Genomic DNA, 19,532 nt, shown 5'->3' on the forward strand with positions numbered 1-19,532 from the left:
CCAGAGACAGATCAAATGTTCGCTGGTGTCTTTGGTGTCACTGCTACAGGATTCATGTCTCAGTCATGATGAATTGCCTTGTTACTGACTTACATTTAGCAGGTTGGTGTTGGATTCAAAATCAACAGCTCACAATGGTTGGCTCTCCTAACATGACAGATCTATAACAGAACCAACTTGAACAGTTTAATAAAACATACAGTTCTAAAATCTGTTCTGTTAATGAAAATGTAAATGTAAGCATGTAAGTGGGTAAGAAAAAAGAGAGCGGAAAAGAAAAAAAGGGAAAAAATATTCATATTTTGGGTTTTTTGTATTGTTAGGCCGTCCACATTGTCTATGTGTCCACGCCCTAATTTGTGAATTTTAAAAAAAAAAGCATCAACATTCAGGAGAGGCTCATAAGGTTTTTATATTTGTTTTAGGTTTTTTTTCCCCATTTTCCATCAATGAAAGTGGAAAAGGAGAGAGATATAAAAGGATAGACAACAAGGGGAGGGGGGAATCTAAGGGCGAGTAAGGAGGAGCTCAGTCTGGGCAGTGACTGTCAGTCTAATCTGGCAACAGCCCAATCAGAGCCTAGAATCCACCAAACTGACATAAAAGTAGCCCAATCTTTAATTTGTAGTGTTTTGATTTGTTCATATAACAGGGTAAATGCCAAACCATGGATACAATAAAGAACAAATGTAATAGTACAATAAAATAAAATAAAAGTCTTTTAGATAATGTGACATTAAAGGCACCAGTGTGTAGAATTTAGTAGCCTCCAGTGGTGAGGTTCTAGATTACAACCATGTGAATAGCACTTGCCTTACCCTCCTCTTTCAAGCATGTAGGAAAAACTATGGTGCCTGCCAAGCTCACGAAAAACGCGAAAGGCCGTATCTAGAGCCAGTGTTTGGTTTGTCCATTCTGGGCTGCTGCAGAAACATGGGGTGCAACATGGTGGTGCAACATGGCGGTGCAACATGGCAGGGCAACAACGTGGACCCACGCCCTCTGCTGATATTTATGCCTTATTTTAAGGTTAAAAAAACCCACAATTCTTATTTTCAGGTGATTACACACTAATGAAAATATAGTAATGGATATTATATTTAATTTCTCCCATATTCTGCCAATAGATCCCTTAAAATGTTTGTGCTAAAATGAACAGATGCAAGTCTTTTCACAGAGCTATGACAGAATAAAACTTGGACACTGTCACTTTAGTTGTAATAAACTTTGGGTCATACTGTTATCAGTTACCTGTCACTGCATGTCAAGCAGTGCCAGTGTCAGTCTCACTCATACTAATAAGATGAGAGGCGGGGCTGATTTATTGGAATATAACTTTTTGTCTCGCCAAAAATGAAATTATTCATCTAATTAAATAAACTATTTCCCAGCTGGGTTGATAACTGCCAAATCTGGCAACACTGATTAGATCTGTATTCAGGATCTGGAAAGAGAAACAGTCTGAGTGATAATGTTATTCGTTTATGTTAAAAAATGAATACTGGCCAATTTATATTTAGACTCTCAATTATCTATATTGGCCTAAATGTTTCTGATGTTTATGTAAGAATAGTGTACATTCAGTAGTATGTATATACTGCATGTCTGAGTGGGTGACTTATGTAATGACCCCTGTGTATACTGTGTTTGCTTTGCCTGCCAGTAAGGAGAAATAAAAAATATGATCCAAGAAAAACAAACTAAAAAAACTGAACACAAAAAACAAATTGCAAACAAAAAGAAACAGAAAAATTAACAAGAACAGCAAAATAAAAAGCATTTCAGAGAAGAACAATAGGTGGCAGATTGTATGAAAGGCCTGTATGTTTGGAGAAGTTACCATTGTGTGAATTACAGAAGTACTTTTGAGTTTCACTGCAGGCAACATGATTATAATCACAGGGTGAAGGTAAGAGAGAAAGCTACAATAGACGACACAAATTATATCAAATAATTCCATCACTACAGACTCTGAATAATAAGAGGCAGAAAGAAAATCTTCTCCATGTGATACAGAATAATAAAGTAATCTTTGTGCTGGTTTTTGTGTTCATTCACAGAGATTTGAATCCTGTATGTCAGAGGACGTTCCTGCTGTACACTTATATGCGAGGACAAAGTTAAGTGATAAGAAAGCTTAAATAAAAGAGATAGAGAAAAAGAATGGCCAGATTATTATTAAGTCTTTATAATCAAAGACATGTCCTTGATAAAGTATTCTCCCCTGAAAGAAAGACCTTGAAAATGTCTTTACTGTCTGACTTTCTCAGCTGTGTGCCAGTGATAATATATTTCCATGGTTCTGGAGAGGAAACCACCAAGCTTGAGCATATAGACAGGAATGTTATTTGATCAGTCAGACGTCAGAAATATCTGCACAGACTGCTGTGGTCAGTCACAAAGACAACCACCACTTATGCTGCAGGCCTCTGCCATCCACGCTGGTCAAAGCCAGATGGTCTCCTACCTTATAGTTCGGCTGGAAATGCAGTACTTCCACATCGCATTCCATATGGCTGTGACATCACCCGAGGCATCAGACATGCCCGAAAAAAATCACGCGCATGGCACTGGGGAGGAAGTTTCAACAAAAGTTTTAAAAAACACAAAACTGCAGCAACTCCCCCCTAAAAGAGCCACGAAAAGTACAGTCTGTGCTCACTCCCTCCTCGACCACAAATTACACCCCACATCCTTCACTTTCCATCGAAAAGCCACAGAGAAGTTCATTCTTTCGCTGCTAAAGTTACTTCGTCTGTGCCTTTTTTCGAACTTCTCCCAGCCCTGGTTTATGTTGGGCTCAGAGTTGCTGCCCTAGCAAGCTGCCTGATGACCAAGTAAGGTAAAGGCCCAGTACATATAGCAGCAGAAAATCATCCCTCTTCTTAACAAAAGCTCTCCACCCACAACGAAGCACACAGCAGTCCTTCTTTCTCCTCTCTGCAGACACCCCTTCCCTTTTTGTTCCTTTTTCAGCTGTCTTTAACTCATCTGGTGCTCCCCAATGGTGATGGGCAGGGCCAATGTTGTGTGTTTGATGTGTGCTTGTGTTTATGTGGAAATAAGAGAGAGAGAATAAGATAGATGGAGAGATAGAGAAGAGCCAGAGGGAGCGTTTAGTCCCAGTGTGTATGGTAATATTCGGGCCCGTCTCCAACAATCACACTGCTCTCAATGGGAAGGCCACGCAGGAGGGGAGGGTGAACCCCAGTTCAGCAGCTGGGAGAGGCTGTTTTGAGTTACTACACTGACCTTGCTTTAACAACACAGCCTCAGTGCTGGGATACAATCTGAACATGTTACATCGAGGCCAGAGAAATGTAATGAGTTACGCCCAGTGACCAGGATATTCCAGTAACCCTGCAGGATTAGACACATAATGAGTTATTCACAGTGGTGGGAAAAAAACAAAAATCAACAACCATCCTAAATTATTCCAAAGCCCACTGAGTCACAGACTGAGATCAGACATTTGAAGAGTTAGCAAAAGATTTAGTTATTTATTTAGAACTAAGTAGACCAGAGGTTTTCAGAGTGGGAGGTGGGCCTCCTGACGTGGGCTCCAAACTGTTTCAGAGAACGCTGGAATGGAAATGAAAAAATATTACATTAGTTTAAGGCTGCAACTAATAACTGCTTTCATTGTTGATTAATCTGACAATCATTTTCTTGTTCAATCAATTAGCTGTTTGGTCCGTGAAATGTCAGACAAGTGCTGATGACTGTTTCCCCAGCCTGGTTTCACTTTCACCTCGTCAGATTCTGACAAACTGTCACTGCAACTCGGCGACTCATTCAGAGAAAAACAACGGGCTGTTGGTGTAGCAAAAGAGGGACAAAGTCCACGCATGGGGGAGGGAGGGTCAAACAAACATGGCTTTCACCCAGCAGAGTTCACATCTTGTGTGAGACCAAAACATTATTAAAAGTTGTAAGGAACATGACTTTGCAGTTGCTTCAGTGATGTCACAAGACATACCTAAAGTAACAAAGTCATTGTAACCCCAGACATGTTCTTATAAACCTAACCAAGTAGTTTTAGTGCCTAAACCTAACCAAACTGCAACCCTTAACAGCATTAATCACATATTAAAAGGCTGCTGTCACATAGAACAGCTAAATTGTACCTTTGAAGGGATGAGAACATGTTGTTTTACCAAAGCCCAAGCCAGCATCCACAAAAGTTTTGTTTTGTCCACAATGAAGATATACAGTTTACTGTCATAGACCAGTGGTTCTCAACCTGGGCACTGGACTCTCCACAGGGACTGCAAGATCATTTCTGGGGGTCACCGGATGATTGTGAAGAGCAAAATAAAATCACATATTGTGGAGAAAAGCATGGAATGAGAGCCAGGGAGCAGCTTTTAACATCACCTAAACCAGTAATATGATGAGTTTGGTGTGTGTGTGATCAGTAATTCCTGAACAGTCTCAGGCAGTCGCTAATTTGTACTTTCTGGTGTCTACTTAATTTTACTGTTTCATGTTTGCGTTCAGCTGTATAGGAGTCATGTTAAGTTACTGCTGATGAAAACCAAACATTTCTTGATTTTGCTGCTGCATAATAAAACTGACTAAACACAAGCAGTCATCAGTTAAATACACACCTTCAACGGGTGCTAGTCTGACTCATTGGATGCACACTGCTGGTATAAGTCCTGCCATTGGTTACTTGCTCCAAGAAGCATAACAATGACTGTGTCTATGTTTTCAAACTCTCCAGGAAACAACAAAAAAAACTTCTGAGCTGCGACCTACACGCTGCCCACGCTGGCCAATTAGCACCTGGTCATGTTTACATCTCTGCCAATCAGAGCTGGGGCGGATAAATACCCATAACTACTGCAGAGTCATTTGACCCAGAACTGACTGTTGACTGTTGATGTACTTTTTACCACTGAAGACAAAAGTCAGATGTTGGTGTGTACTTGTGGGTTTTTTGTCCAGTGTACAAGGGGCCAAAGAGGACTAAGGAAGCCAGAAAATATTCATATTTGAGAACATTTTTTCTGCAAAAATGAATCAAACCAATTAATCAGTTATCAAAATTGCTGCATATTAATTTAATAGCTGACAAGTAATCATTTAATTGACTAATCATTGCAGCTCTACATGAGTTATTACAACACTCATCAAAAAGATATCAACGATAGCCTAAACATGTGTGATCTGGGTACAGAGAGAGTTCAGACACACAATACTTTTGGGGAAATTTACTGTATCTTTTGCTTTTCCAGAGTTAAAAACTAATAAATGCCTTTGATCAGACCTTTTTTTATGTATTTAGTGTAGTCTGATGTTATGTAAAAGAGAAATATTAGCCTATCTTGGTTCAATTGTTTAGTGTCTGTCAGACCAAATAACATAATCAGCAGGTAAACTAAAGTAGGGAGGGGCGTCTTTTTCCAAGCTTTGTCTGAAGAGAGGCCCACAGTCTCGAACTTTTAAAACCCCTGAAGTAGACCACACACCTTTTGAAGTCTGATTTGAAATGCTGCACATAATAGCACTACGAATCCAACAATCTGACTAAAAAGATTACTACAAGACCACGAGCATTTGGTATTGAGGTAGCACCTCCAGCTGGGGGGGTTTCCTGAAGCCTACGTTCTGAGAAGAGTTGCCAGCTAAATCAGTGATGAATTATTAATGAATCATGGACATACTGTGTGCTCACCTTCAGAATACTAATGCCTATGACAAACTGTGTGTTTATATACAGTACGTGTGAACGCATTAGCATATAGAGATATGACAGAAGGCAGGTGCCCCTGAATTTCACAGATAGTGGATCAGTGTGTTAACACCACAGCACGCTTCTGATTCAGACATCAAACACATCTGCACGGCGGGAAGCGCATGAAGGAAACCTCTGCAGATAGAGCTGGGTAGACCTCTACCAGAAATATTGTAGCTCTTGTCTGTACAACTGCAAAACCTGCGATCTAAACGATGCTGAATAAGAGTAAGGCAGCAATTCAGAGAAGCTACAGTCCTTTGAAGCTGAAATTGCAGCTGAAATACACATGTGAGATTAGAGAGATTACAAAGAAGACCACCCAAATGCTTAAAGCACCTTTATCGTCATGGAAAATCTATCCACGTCTGTCTTTTTCTTTGCATCTTCAACAGATAGTGGCTGTTTTGTGCAAACCACATGTGCATCTCAGTTTGAGGAGTGTATGGAATGTGGAGCATCAGATATCTGTGTCGTGATAGGCAGTAAAAGACATGAGAGGCTTTTTTTAGTGGTCTCAACACAGCAGCAGGGGGATGGGGTGAGTAATTTACACAGTGAATGTGAGAGAAGAGCGCGCACCTTCTTAACATACCTGGAAGCTGTGAAAAAGATAACGTCAGTGGTAAAACCTCTGATATGTTGCATTCAAAGATCTTCAGGCTGTTATATATCTTGTATCCTCTGATTCACTGGTTTGATTTACAATTTGAAAAGTCACCAAGAGACATTCAATCAAATCAGATGACATGATGGGCATGTTGTGGTGAAAGAAGAATAAATCCCAAACCGCATTATAGATTCATAAAAAATGGATTTCTTTGCCAACCTTGATGGGAGCTGCAAAACTCGACTCAGTAATCAGGCTTGGATAATGCAGTAGGTGAAAGGTGAATGAGGAAAGGTCCCAGTGGGACAGCAATGAATGAATTCAGTCAGAGACAGCTCACCTCGGTCTTTTCCAGCAGTGCAAACACTAAACAGACAACCGACACAAACAAGATCATCCTAAGTGCCAAGTTGCTTAACCAAGTGCCTCTACAAAATAACAGCCGTAACCTGGTTCACTCTGACAAATCGATAACGCCCCTGAGTAATGTCTCACTCAGTCAGCCGGCATGTCAGTGTGCAGAGCTGAGCACCGCAACAGTTTCTCTATCAATCAGCCATGCCAGAGTCTGTTTTAAAGCATATTGATCTGCTTAATGTTGGTAGTGCTTCCACACAGGCAGCAACATCAACAAACATGAGTTGTCCAAACAGATACATGTACAAGAAGTACATGATCTAAGCCAAACATGACTGCCGAACGCAGCCATTTTTAAGCCTACCTCTTATAAAAGTTGTTGTGAGGGTGCAGACACAGCACATGCCAGTAATCCAGGCAGAACGCTTTGAACTTCCACATCCTCAGCTCAGACAGTCAACAGGGCAGAACAGCGGCAGGATCCGACAACATTAAAAGGCACCAAAAGGCTCATTTCTTCAGGCAGTGAATCCCTGGCGTGGATCTGTCCCTCTCTGGAGCTCCAGCCTCGCCACTGCCACCGAATGACAGCCTGAGTGGTTTTAACCCGCCCAGAACGACCACATCACTCCTGGACCTGTCTCAGTCATCACCAGCCCAGAGAGCCAGGCCTTTCTAGGAACGCTCTGCAGGATTGATTTGAATCCACTGCTCGGGATCCACCTCCCAAAATAAGCTCTATTTTGGCTGCTTCAGCTCTGTTTTAGCTCCAATCCAGGTCAGTCGGTCTGTCCTCTGTGCCGGTCCCTCAACACAGTGCGTCAGCCCAGGATCCTCTGAGACATCATGGCTACAGCCGGAGCTCTGTGCCGCTCCAGCAGGCACAGGTACTGGAATGTGTAGAAGCACGGATACGAAGAGGAGTCCTCCAAAAACTCGCTCATCCCTGTTTGAACAGGCACAGACTCAACAAGGATCATCAATGGCCTCCGTTTCTGTCTCCTCCTCCTCCTCCGCTGCAGGAACAAACTTTCTAATGAGGCAGGCGAGAGACTGCTTTTCTCTCACTCTCAGCGTGGCTCCTTCCTCAGCCTCAACGCCATCCTTCTCCTCCCTTTCTCCTTCCTCCACTGGAATCCTGAGCCTCCTCTCCTCCTATCTCTGTCCCCCTTCTCCCTCTTGCTCTCTCTGTCTCCCTCTGCCTCTTACAGCTGCTGCCATCCACACAGGACCTCCCAGAAATGTGCCGATTCCGGTTGCTGGGCAACACTACCGTACTACTGAAGCTTCAAATGGAAGCCTCGCAGAGCAGCCTGCGATTGGTCAGCTTTTCCAGCGGGGAGGGGCTGCTGCAATGTAGTATGACCACATGAGTTTATACACAAGCTTTGTTAAAAAAAAAAAATATGCAAGTGCTTTCATGTTTTGTCAGTGTCTAGGAAAAGAGCTGTTGCATTATTTGACTCATCAAGGTCATGGAAACCTTACAGAAAACACAATTGCACCTGGATTGCTTGAGCAAATGCTCATTCATGGTTGATGGATTGATTCATGAACTGGATTAAACTGTAAGTCTGAGACATGAATGATGCAATGGCACACAGAATGTGGTGAAATTGAATTTGTAATATGTTAAAGGAGGAATGCGAACAATTGCATGTTCAAAAATGAGTACTGCAGTCAAAAAAGCATGATGGAACCATAGACAATATATTAAATAGGCTGAAAATGTTGTCACACATGCTAGTCAGCACCAGAAATACTAGCCATTAAATCTAATCATTAATATTTTATTAATGTACAACACCGGTTAACTGTTGCCCCTAAGATGTTACACAGTCACCTGCTAACCCAAGGCTGCAACTCTGGCAGGCAGCAGCCCTCCTCCCCTCGCTAATGCCCAGATGGCCCGCATGTTGTTATTAGCAAAGTGGGAGAGATGAAATCTCATAATCTGCACAGTTTGACAGTATTTTGATGAAAATAATATTGTAAGACAGCTGTGTGAGGATGAACTGGGATATAGCTACTCGAGCAGAGCATTGTGCAGCCGCATACAGCACAGGCACATAGACGTTAACCTGCAAGGCGTCTAGGCTGCTGGTGCTAACATGCTAAAGCTCTGCTAACATTAGTGAAACTGCATGGCAGCTATACTCAGCTCTGGATTAACAATGTTGTTTCCTCGCACACATTGCGATCCTGCCCTGTTGTCATGTTTTGTAGGATAATTTTCCATTTTCAGCAGCATTTAAAATATATAATAAAAAAATTGATAACATCTTTAAATGGCTCTTAATACACATAATATGTTTTATTTAATAACGTGCTCAAATTTAGCCATTTTCTGAGCATTTTCCTATCTTTAGATTAGTCAACAATCTAAATTAAATACTGTTTAACTGATAGGGAAATTAGTCACCAGGACCATCCCTATTTATGTCAACTGAATGTCAACGTAAAGCTAAGAGCGTTATCCTGAGAACAAAAGCCCACTGCTCTCAAAAGTTGGGTTCAGTGATTGTCTGCCTTATTGTCTGACAGAGCCCTTTAACATACTGCTCAATTTAACCTTTGTAAACATCTATTCCTTCTACAACATGATTAATGATTTCTTACAACTCAAACAGGCACATACTCATTCAGCAAACATAAGGCACTAATGTCTACTCTAATAAACATGAAACTGATAAATAAAAACACAAGTTAGAGGTGGGGAGGACACCATGGCTGTAGCATTGTTGTCAGAGAGGGGGGCATTTCAACTCATCATGTTTTCATAATCTCAGAAGACATATCGTGGTAATTTTATGATTTAAAACAGTAAAGATATTACAGATTCCTCCTTTAAATCTGTATGAAATTAGTATGAATGTTCAGATGTGCTGCAGTCCTTATAGGAGAGATTTAATACATAAAACCTTGTTCTCCTTTCTCGCCAAAGGGATTTTTTTTTTTTCACATTTGAACACAGCACAGTGCTGTTCTTTCTCTGCCTGAGATGCAGTGCCACACTGCAGTGCCACCCAGTCCCAGACAGCACTCATGGGAAAGGGGTGTGGAAGGGCCTCTCATCAATATTCAGCCACTGTCAGTGTCCACACACTCACACACACAAACACACAAACACTGGAAATACCACATATTTATACAAGTATGCAAATACAAACGCACAAATACACAAACACACATTAACATGTGTGCATATTTACACGTTAACGCACTAATTGGTATAGTAAGATCTGTTTCGTCTGACTAGTGATCTCCACATGACTCTTTTCACACACCTCCTGGCACAATATGGACGTCCTCTGTTTTCCGAGAAGACTCAATATATAGAAAGGCCAGGGCAGCACAAAGGCTATACTGAGAGTCCGTGTGAACAGCAGGGATACTAAGGAATTAATGAATCTACACACTATTCATCAGCCTTTTGTCACGATTCAGGCCTCCTGATTTAAACACATCTCACAGAAAATGACCACACTGACACACTCTTTCATCTGCGCTCTTTATCTCAATCTGCCGTGATGAAAAACAGCTCTCAGCGAGTTAACGTTTCACGTTCTCCAACATAACAAGTGTGATTATCTTTCTTTTTACATTTCTGCACTCTGATTTTGGTGGTTTCACGTCATGTGTTAGGAAGTGAAGACACATTTAGAGCAGATTATCAGATAACATTAAATGATAGAGGCCAGTGCTGTTGATAAAATCCACCAACCACAGTTTAAAGGTAGGTAACTTCACTTAAAAATATTTTTCTCATTGTTTCAAAAAGCACATTGTGACTGCTAATGCTTTACTCATGTGGGTCATGCTAGAGAACCCTTTTAGTTCTCTTTTTCTAATTCATGTGAAGTTGCCTTCAGTGGGAAGAGTGGGTGGAAACCCCACTGTTTCTGTGAGCAGAACATACTAGAGTCTGTCAAAGGCAAAGAAAAGCAATTATTGCGGCATTAACTGGCACAAAACACAGATGGCTCTGATTCAAACACACATGACAGGCTAGTATTTGTTTTTGTGGGATAATGAGCTGAGCAAATGTGTATACAGGCACAACAGGGTACAATTTTATAAGTAGATGGAGGGATTGCTCAAGGTGGCATGCATTGGCATGTCTGTATGTGTGGTGAATTGGCTTATAGTCCCTGCTCAATGAACATTCTTTCCACTCATCACAATACCTCCACCTCCGCCTCCACCTCAGTTTTGCTGGGTGTCAGTCAACTTGTGCAGGCTGTCAGCATTTTTCAGTGTTTGGCAGGGGCGCGGTGTATCCAGCAACAAATTACTCACTGACATTTTAAATGTACTCTAAGTAGGTTTTGTTTTTTTTCGGTTATGGTCATGAATGAGTTTCAGTTTAATATTGATGCCTCTACTGATGAAGACTGGCTATTTCTGTATAGTTATTCTTCTTAATACCTGCTGGGTCAGATTCTCCTTGAAATCAGTTTAAATTATTTACACCATGCAGAACTGGAGGAGACAGAGGTGGCAAAGGTACACATAGTTGTTACTCAAGTAGAAGTACAGACCTTACGTGAGACAGACTCTGGTAAAAGTAGAGCTACTTCAAGTAAAGAGGTATACTTTCTTTACTTGTGTAAAAGTGAAGAAGGTGCAGGCTCTGAAATGTACTCAGAGTATAAAAGTAAAAAGTCGCCCTCTGAAGGACATTTCTACTGACTATTTCTGTTCTAAGACAACCGAATCTCTCCTTTTCTCCACAGTCAGGACTCCCTCTCTTGTCTGTTTCATGTGGTTGAATTTTTTACAGTATTTTATCTTCCTACATCTCCTTATGTCGCTTTTGTCTTGTTAAAGCGCTTTTGTCTGTTAGGATTTCGTCTTGTTGTGTCTTTTCCGTCTCGTATGTCATTGTTGTTGCGTTAGTCCTTTATTTTTTAACAAAAGATGTAGTTTGATAATGTTGTGGAATCATGGGAGTCAATTTCACTATTCATCATGGGACTGGAACTGAAAGGAAAAGCCAATGGGAGTGGGAATCATCACAACAATAGGTCAGTTTTTATATATATAAATATGTAGTTCTAATAGGAATACTCATTATTTTTTCCTGTGGATGGGGAACGTGATGAAACAGGAATCATTCTTCCAGAATTTGGACAGGACAGGAATTTTTACCATCATGTGATAGGACAGGAGTGAAAATCCACACTCACAGCATCCTCAAATGTATCACCCTTTTTTCCACAAACTGTAGCAACCGTTGGTTAGTAGGAAACACACCATTTCCTTAAATAAAATTACTGATTTCTGTGATTTGACCATGGTTGGAAACATTTGGGATGATACACAACTCTACAAAACATATAACATATGTCTAGACATTTTATTGCAGAAATTTCACATATTATAGCTTTAAAAAGGAGATCTTTATTTCTATTTTCATATTTTGTGAAAACACTACCGCATTTGTCCACAGGGGCCTCCAAAATCAACATGATATGACAGTTCCATGCAGCATTTTAAATAGATGAGGGTAGAAAGTGACAGAAAACACTGGAGGAAGGAGAGTAACATGCAACAAATCTGTTTGACTTGTTAAAATCTGGGACCTTACAGCCACATGGGTACAAGGTAAGTGCCACAGATGGCTATGACTCTTTACGACCTTTCATTCTGATGATCTTTTCCACTTTCAGTGTCTGCATTTCTGCAGAGGTCACAGTCAAGGTCAATTATGAAATGAGTAACAAAAGCATGTGCTTGTAATTTAATATTTGCACGAAAAGTAGAGTGAGGATATAAAAATTTGACAGATATTTCCCCCCTTTCTGACTAAAACCTCCACTACACTGCAGGTGGATCAATATGAATTTACGTGCTTTCACAGATCAAAAGGCTATAAAGGACAGAAAATCATATCAGCTCAGCCATCAGTCTGAATAAATGACCTCATGTGAAAAGCCCTGTGATGAGCTTTTATTGTCATCATTCTGTAGGACACTGATGCAGGCTGATATTGAGCAGTACCGTGCAAGGCAAGGACCCCACTGCTTCTTCCTGCGACTGACCCAGTCAATCACTGATAAGCCGCCCTAAAGATTTCACCACGATCTGCTCTGGGCGGGTGATGTGCAGTCAATAAGCACTTCAAAAGAAAATGGCCTGCTGCAGAAAATCCTCCGGTCAACGTATGTGAGAGGAGGTGAAAGAGGGAGCTGAATGAAAAGTGGAGGACAGGGAGTCCTAATCAGCTTGTGTAACATACTGGAGAAACAATGTGTGGAATAGGCCCATGATTCAATTATTTTTTAGTAACATAGACTCTTCATTTACTATCATAAATGACAAAGAAGCAAATCCTCACATTTAAGAAACTGAAAAGGCTAAGCAAAGGTTTGACATTTTTGCTAACTGATTATCAAAATAGTTGACAACTAATTTTCTTTTGATCAAATAATCGACTAATTGTTGCAGCTCTAGTGTGGAACCTGGAGCGAGGACGCCAACATCACAGATGCCAGAGTAAAAGATAGCACAAACTAAAAGGTAATATTGAATTAAAAAGCCATGCTGGAGACATCATACTAGATAGGAGTCAGAGTCATAATTTTGTATTTTTCATTACAAAATTCATTCCATTTCCAGCATTAGTTTTCTTGTTAATGAGATAATTAAGATAATTTTCAGGGGAAAGCTTTAAGAAGTTCAGAATAGGTATTACAATACAAACACAACACTTTGTGAAGGTTCACAGTCATTCAGACATCACAGTCTCAATAAACAAATGCACCAGTCCCTCCTCATGCTTGTTATACTGACAAACCTTGCTTGGATTTAAAGTAATAGAAGAGCCTGCTGAGCTCATATTGTCTGTGTGAAGGACAGCGCGTCTGAAAGCATGTGTTAGAAAAGTTCACCCCCTGGTGGCAGATCGGAGTAGCTCGCATGCTTTCAAAGCCTGGGAGCCAATGAGCTGATGTGATCGAGGGGGAATGAAGAGTCTGACAGGCATGCTGATTCACTCGGAGCACATCAACACAATGCATCATGGAAATTCATTTATTTCTTATTCATGCCGCAGCAGAGAAGCATTCAATAAATGGCAGACCTCAGATCTCAAGTGGCCAGCTTGAACATCTCCCCACAAAAAAAAAACCCATTTGTCTTTAGATCATTGAACACAGTTTATGAAGGCTGCATGGAAAATGTAGTTTAAAGAGAACATTAGAATGATTTATGGATTGTGATTTATACTGTAAAACCACAATTCTTTGCACGTGGACCTCACTGATGTGTCACACAGTTATGCTTCCTCTTCTGTTTAGGATAAAATCAAAATTCATGCAGTCAGCAGGGGAAATACCATTGCTGGCAAAAAAAAGGGAGGCACAGAAGCACAAGAGCATCTGACTAGCATGTTAGTATATGCCACAGGGCAGATAATATCATTCCATATCACTTTACAGGGGTGCTCTGGGGAGAAAATCTTACATTAAAGTTACAGCACAGTTTGCTCTTGCATCACACAGATTGTACAGTACAGCTGCTCAGTCTGAGAGCAGACATGCACAAGACAGGTGGAGAGGAAAAAAGGACAGAAAAGACGAGGAGGAGAGGGAGGGCGTGAAGACAAAACAAGGAAGACGGAGACAAAGACATATGGAGGATGAGGCAGAGAGACATCCATAATAGCAGCAGACTCACTCCTCCAGCTTTGGCTTTGTATTAAAGCAGAAAGCACAGGCACAGACACACAAAAGTAGGGAGGATAAAATCCTCTATGACTGGTTGGAGGTGGATCCCACAGTCTTCAGTCCCTGACAGCTATCTTGAAGGCCTTTCATAACCTGAGGCCAGGCAGCAGAACTGATGAAGAGCGCTGAAGACGCTTAGATGCAGGACCACCAGCAGGGAGACATGTCCAACACAGCAGGCTGTGCTTGGCAAAAGTACAACACTCCGGTCTCTGTGACAGAGAAGAGATGGCTGCATCTTCTTTAATAATCAAATAAATGATATGGTTTGTTGAATCGTGGGTACTGGCTGAGCCAATGTTAACACATGACTATGATTTACCATTTTAAATCCCTGATAGGATTATGTCTTGTATGAAGCAAGCACAGCACAGCATGCAAAGAAATTCCAGAGTCATGAGAGCGAAAAGCACATATAGAAAGAAAATATTGTATAAGCATGAGTCAGCCGGTATGCACTCTGTATAAATGGCTTAAAGCTTTTTTCAATTATGAAACAGTAAACAGAAAATCATGGAAATAAGAATCAATAAGCAACATAACATGCTCAGTGATATCTTGGTATGGTTGTTATTACATAACATTGTTGCTGATAAACATATCCTCATATCTGTTTTTATTTTTGCCAGAGGAACAAAATGTTCTGGAGATGCATCCTTTTACTGGTGCACCCAACTCTCCTCTGTGCTGTCGCTTCTGACGTTGCTATTGGCAAAGGCAGGGGCTTATTATGGGCTGTTTCAAACCACGGATGCATCAGGACTAGCTACTCCCTGGAGGAAACTTTAACTCACTGAAACGTGCCCGTGAGAGGCCGGCAGCGGCTCCCGTTGGTTTGATAATCCTTACACATGGCTGACACAGCTCCAGCTGCAAACTCAGCCAGTGAAAACTCTGTGCCAGCATGCAGATGTCCAGCTGCTGACGTTTGAGCGTGCAAATGACAGTCTTTGAGCTGACCGAGCTCAGCCCGAGCCAAGTTTGTGCTATTTTGACTAAAGCCAAAATGCTGCTGCAGCACTCGGTACAGTAGGGTACAGTATGGTACAATGTGCTGCCTGACTTGAGAGGCTGATGTAGTGTTGGAGCTCTTTTCACAACTGTGCTGATAAAACACCTCAGTAGGGCTGCAACTAATGGTTAATTTCCATTATCGATTAATCTTATTATTATTTTCTTAATTAATCAATTAGTTGTTTGGTCAATGAAATGTCATAAGGTGGTAAAAACAAATGTTTCCAACTGTTTCCCAACGCTCAACATGATGGCCTCAAATGTCTTGTTTTGCCTACAACCCAAAGATATTCAGTTTACAGTTTACAGAAGCTTAAAGCTGGGGTAGGCAGTTTATTTTTGGTGTCACTGTTCAAGTATTCCGAGAGAAAACTAGACTTCTACTCCTCCTCTTGGCTCAGTTTTCAGGCTTTAGAAAATGTTGATATGGAAGACTCTGGCCAATCACAGGTCAGTAAGCTAGCCGATTGTTGAGTCTTGTTCCCAAAATGTTTGTCCTTGCATCTGCAGCTGCCCTTTCAAAATACGCACTGTTGCACGCAATATGCACACTATTAGGACATACTACTTCCTCAAAACATGGCACCTTCAACTTTGAAACTCTTCCTCATACATCCATTGCAAAGGATTGTGGGTAAGCATAACCAGAAAAGCATGCTGGTTTACGTACTGCAAAATCCAAATGCAGTCAGACACCCTGGTATTTTTGGCACATTGCATTTGACGTACTATGTATTGGGACATACTAAACCTTTTTTCTGGCATACTAAATAGTATGGCAGTATGGGTATTGTAACACAAGGAGTATTTCATGATCTGGGAATGAGACTCAGCTATTGACACAATAAAGATGAATGCCGTGTCTCCACTTCCTCCCAATGTGCAAAAATTAAGCCAAAATAACCCATATGCCAAATGTGTTCAAACTGAGCCAGGCCAAACATTTTTTAATACATTGGCATTGGACCTTGTGGCTTTGCTTTTATAGCTTTATGTTTTTACTGTTTTTATTATGTTTTATATTTTGCTTTTATAGTTTTATGCTTTTGATTTTATTGTGTTATTTTATGTGTTGTTTTTATGTTTTTTATATTTGACTGTCCAGAACTTTGGTCAACTATTGTCGTTTTTAAATGTGCTCTATCAATAAATTTGAATTGGACTGACTTGGATTGGAGATTCGTACTCACTACTGGCCAATAAGCAAAGTCCAGGTATCATACCAAGTATGAAAAAACTGTATTGGAACATCTCTAATTCATGATATATTATGCTCTACTGTGTTCTATTATGGCCTGTTCTGTCAGAACATTATTGATGAAGCAGGAGAGGAAATCTTATAGTGCGAATGTCCTGCTATCTGTCAGAACCATTAAGAAGAGATCAAATGGTTGATCAATGAATAAGCTATACAATCCTTGGTATAATGACTGAAGTAGTAATGACGGTGCTGTAATGGCTGTAATCACGTCCACTTTATAGAATGGCTGTAGTCACTGATGGCAGCGGACAGTCACTGTAACCATCAGACAAGTGAAAAATCAAAGGGTTATTATGAAGGCAGGCCAGTACATACATACAACACGTATCCCTGCTTTAACAACTGACTCAGTGCCAGCTCTGCAGCATTATGCCCCCATTCACTGATGCTATATGAACTGACAGCATGCTCTGTGCTAGCCCATGTGTTGGCAGTGCTATGCATTGTATGCAGTTGTTGTCTCGTGCAATTGCAGCATGCATCCTACAGCTGCCGTCTCCACTGGAGGCAGATTTGGAGCTCTGCTGGCAGTTGTCTTTGTGCACTCTCTTAGTCTGCAGACCTAGCACACTCTGCTGTCAAAGGCTCCAGCTCAAAGTGGAGGAATGTGCTGTCAGTGCCTTACAGCTCCGGTGACGCACTCTATTTTTCATCAGCGCTGGCGTCACTTGAACAGGGGCATCACATTAAGGATCTCTCAGCCAATAATAGGAAATGGGTATTCCTGCTGTAACGGCTTTATGGCATGAATGCCCTCTGAGAATGCATGGCATTATCTCAATGAAGGGTAAAGCCCATTGATGTTTATTAGCCACCTTGCCGCTGTAATGTTATATATTCAGTGTGCTGAACACAGGAGAGTCATTATGAAACCCAGAGAATATTCCATGCACTAAGATCAAACCTCCTGGATGGTAATGTCACAGACAACAGGATTAACATGCATTTGGTTGAGAAAAAAAGACGTGCACATCTTAACTCAAGCCCATATCTTTCATGATCTGGAATTACAAAATTAGCATATTATGAGAAAGCAAATATTCCTTTTTTTCATGCGCAAGCTAGCTTAACAACTACTGAACAATGAAGCTGCACAGCAAAACTTAAAGTATTTACAGATCTATGTCAAAAACATGTGGGAGGCTGTGAATTTAGGAATAAAGGGTATGCACTGACGTCTTTTTCCCACTGGAACACACCCCCTCAAAATGGACTGAGTGGCAAGACATCCTGCAACAGGGCTGCCTTTAGTAGGGGAAACTGCAAAACCGGGAATAAAAGTTGGACTCAAAGAGACAGTGGTTCATGGACATTGACAAGTAGCCAGGAATTGGGTTTCCTAACATTTATATGCATTTTATTTGGATGACAGGAAAACATATAAAGCAAAAGCCTGAAGTGACAAACTAAAGGATATTCTGGTTGTATGTAGACAAGTTTGTAAAGATATTTCTATTTCATTAATGCATGCACCAGTGTTGATTTTTGCAAAAAATGGCAACCTCAAATACCTTTTAAGTGCCTGGATTTCAGTTGTTTCTGTGAACTGTAAAAGGATCGCCGCACTATCTTGTTGAGTCTATTTGTGCAGTCAATCACACAACAGCTCTTTAGCACTTAAATGTGCTTTTTGTGTTTTCACGGCATTCAAGTGCACATCAAGTGCATAACCTCTATACCAGTGGTGTCAAACTCAATTTCATCCGTATCCTCATTATGGTTGCCCTCACAGGGCCCACTGTAAAAACTATATAAATGTATCCACTTGTCATCATTTTACATAATTTCTCATGAATTCAATTATTATTGATTTTACTAATATCTTAATAATTTATGATAGCTCTGTAAGCAGGAAGAAAAGTCAATGAAAAAACACAAAGCGAGGAAGTAACAAAGTCAACAACAACGATTAAGTTCAAATACTACATGCATATTTGCTTAAACACTAACTGAAAAATGAACGTAAACATGAAATGACAATATTTTGCTAGCTACAACCACATGGCTAGAGTGCGACTGCTGGAAAATGACTATATACCATCTGGAATTTAATGATATCTAGCGGCTTGACGTCTCCCGTGTGCTGATAACAAACTCTGGATACATTTCGGGACATGTAGTGTACAGACACTGTACTTCCATTCGATTCGGCTCGAGGCCTTGAGTTTGATTCATGTGCTCTACACCAATACAGTTTATTTGTTCCATTTCACAAAATACATCATGTGGGGTGTGAACATACAGTACTGAGCCCTGCTGTGTGGTCCAGCTGGATGTTGCTCTGCACCAGTAAGCTGTATGACAACCAGTTATCAAAAATCCTTGCCAAACATCTTCACACATGGCAGCCCATTATCAGTTCTCGTTTGATTACTTATCGTGAATTCCTCAGTTGTTCTTTCTCGAGCTCTCCTGAGCATGCGGAGTATGAATTTTCAAGGCATACACGTTTGTTCCACTGTGCTAAAGTGAACAAAACACATGTCTTGTTGTACTTTCGAGTCTTCTACCCAAGGAAACCTCTGTATCCCTTCAGGCCAGAGTAGTGAAGGGTAGTATCATTAAAGGCCAAGACAGCCTTTGACTGGGCGCAGGATATCCTCCTCTTGGCCTTCCGGTGTAGTAGCACAGCAGCATTAGAATTCCAGAGGGACGGGGGCCTGCCAGCGATGATGAAATGACATTTACAACAGAACAGGCTCATCCCGCTCCAGCTCCTCATTAAAGGAGTGTTGGCCAGACACTGTGAGCCTTAGTCTGTTTGTCAGACAGTCAAACCAACGCATTAGTGTCAATCTGCCACACATCTCCTCTGTCCCC

The 19,532-nt window shown here is 41.0% G+C and overlaps 1 protein-coding gene across 4 annotated transcripts in view; it reads right to left on the minus strand.

Annotated features, from left to right (window-relative positions):
* The window catches only part of iqsec1a (IQ motif and Sec7 domain ArfGEF 1a), a 141,944-nt gene that overhangs the window by 57,276 nt on the left and 65,136 nt on the right, over window positions 1-19,532 (minus strand). Inside the window, exon 1 of one of the 4 annotated variants that reach the window (XM_084720729.1) lies at window positions 7,072-8,419. The exons of 2 other annotated variants lie outside the window; for them this stretch is intronic. In XM_084720729.1, the coding sequence (XP_084576855.1) occupies window positions 7,072-7,148 (77 nt within the window). In that variant the 5' untranslated portion in view covers window positions 7,149-8,419. Of the gene's footprint in view, window positions 1-2,467; window positions 2,926-7,071; window positions 8,420-19,532 lie in introns of those variants that run through there. One more of the 4 variants, XM_084720731.1, reaches the window with a different exon arrangement.

The sequence above is a fragment of the Lutjanus erythropterus genome, chromosome 6, assembly GCF_056507025.1.
Source record: "Lutjanus erythropterus isolate fLutEry1 chromosome 6, fLutEry1.hap2, whole genome shotgun sequence".
NCBI lineage: Eukaryota > Metazoa > Chordata > Actinopteri > Lutjaniformes > Lutjanidae > Lutjanus > Lutjanus erythropterus.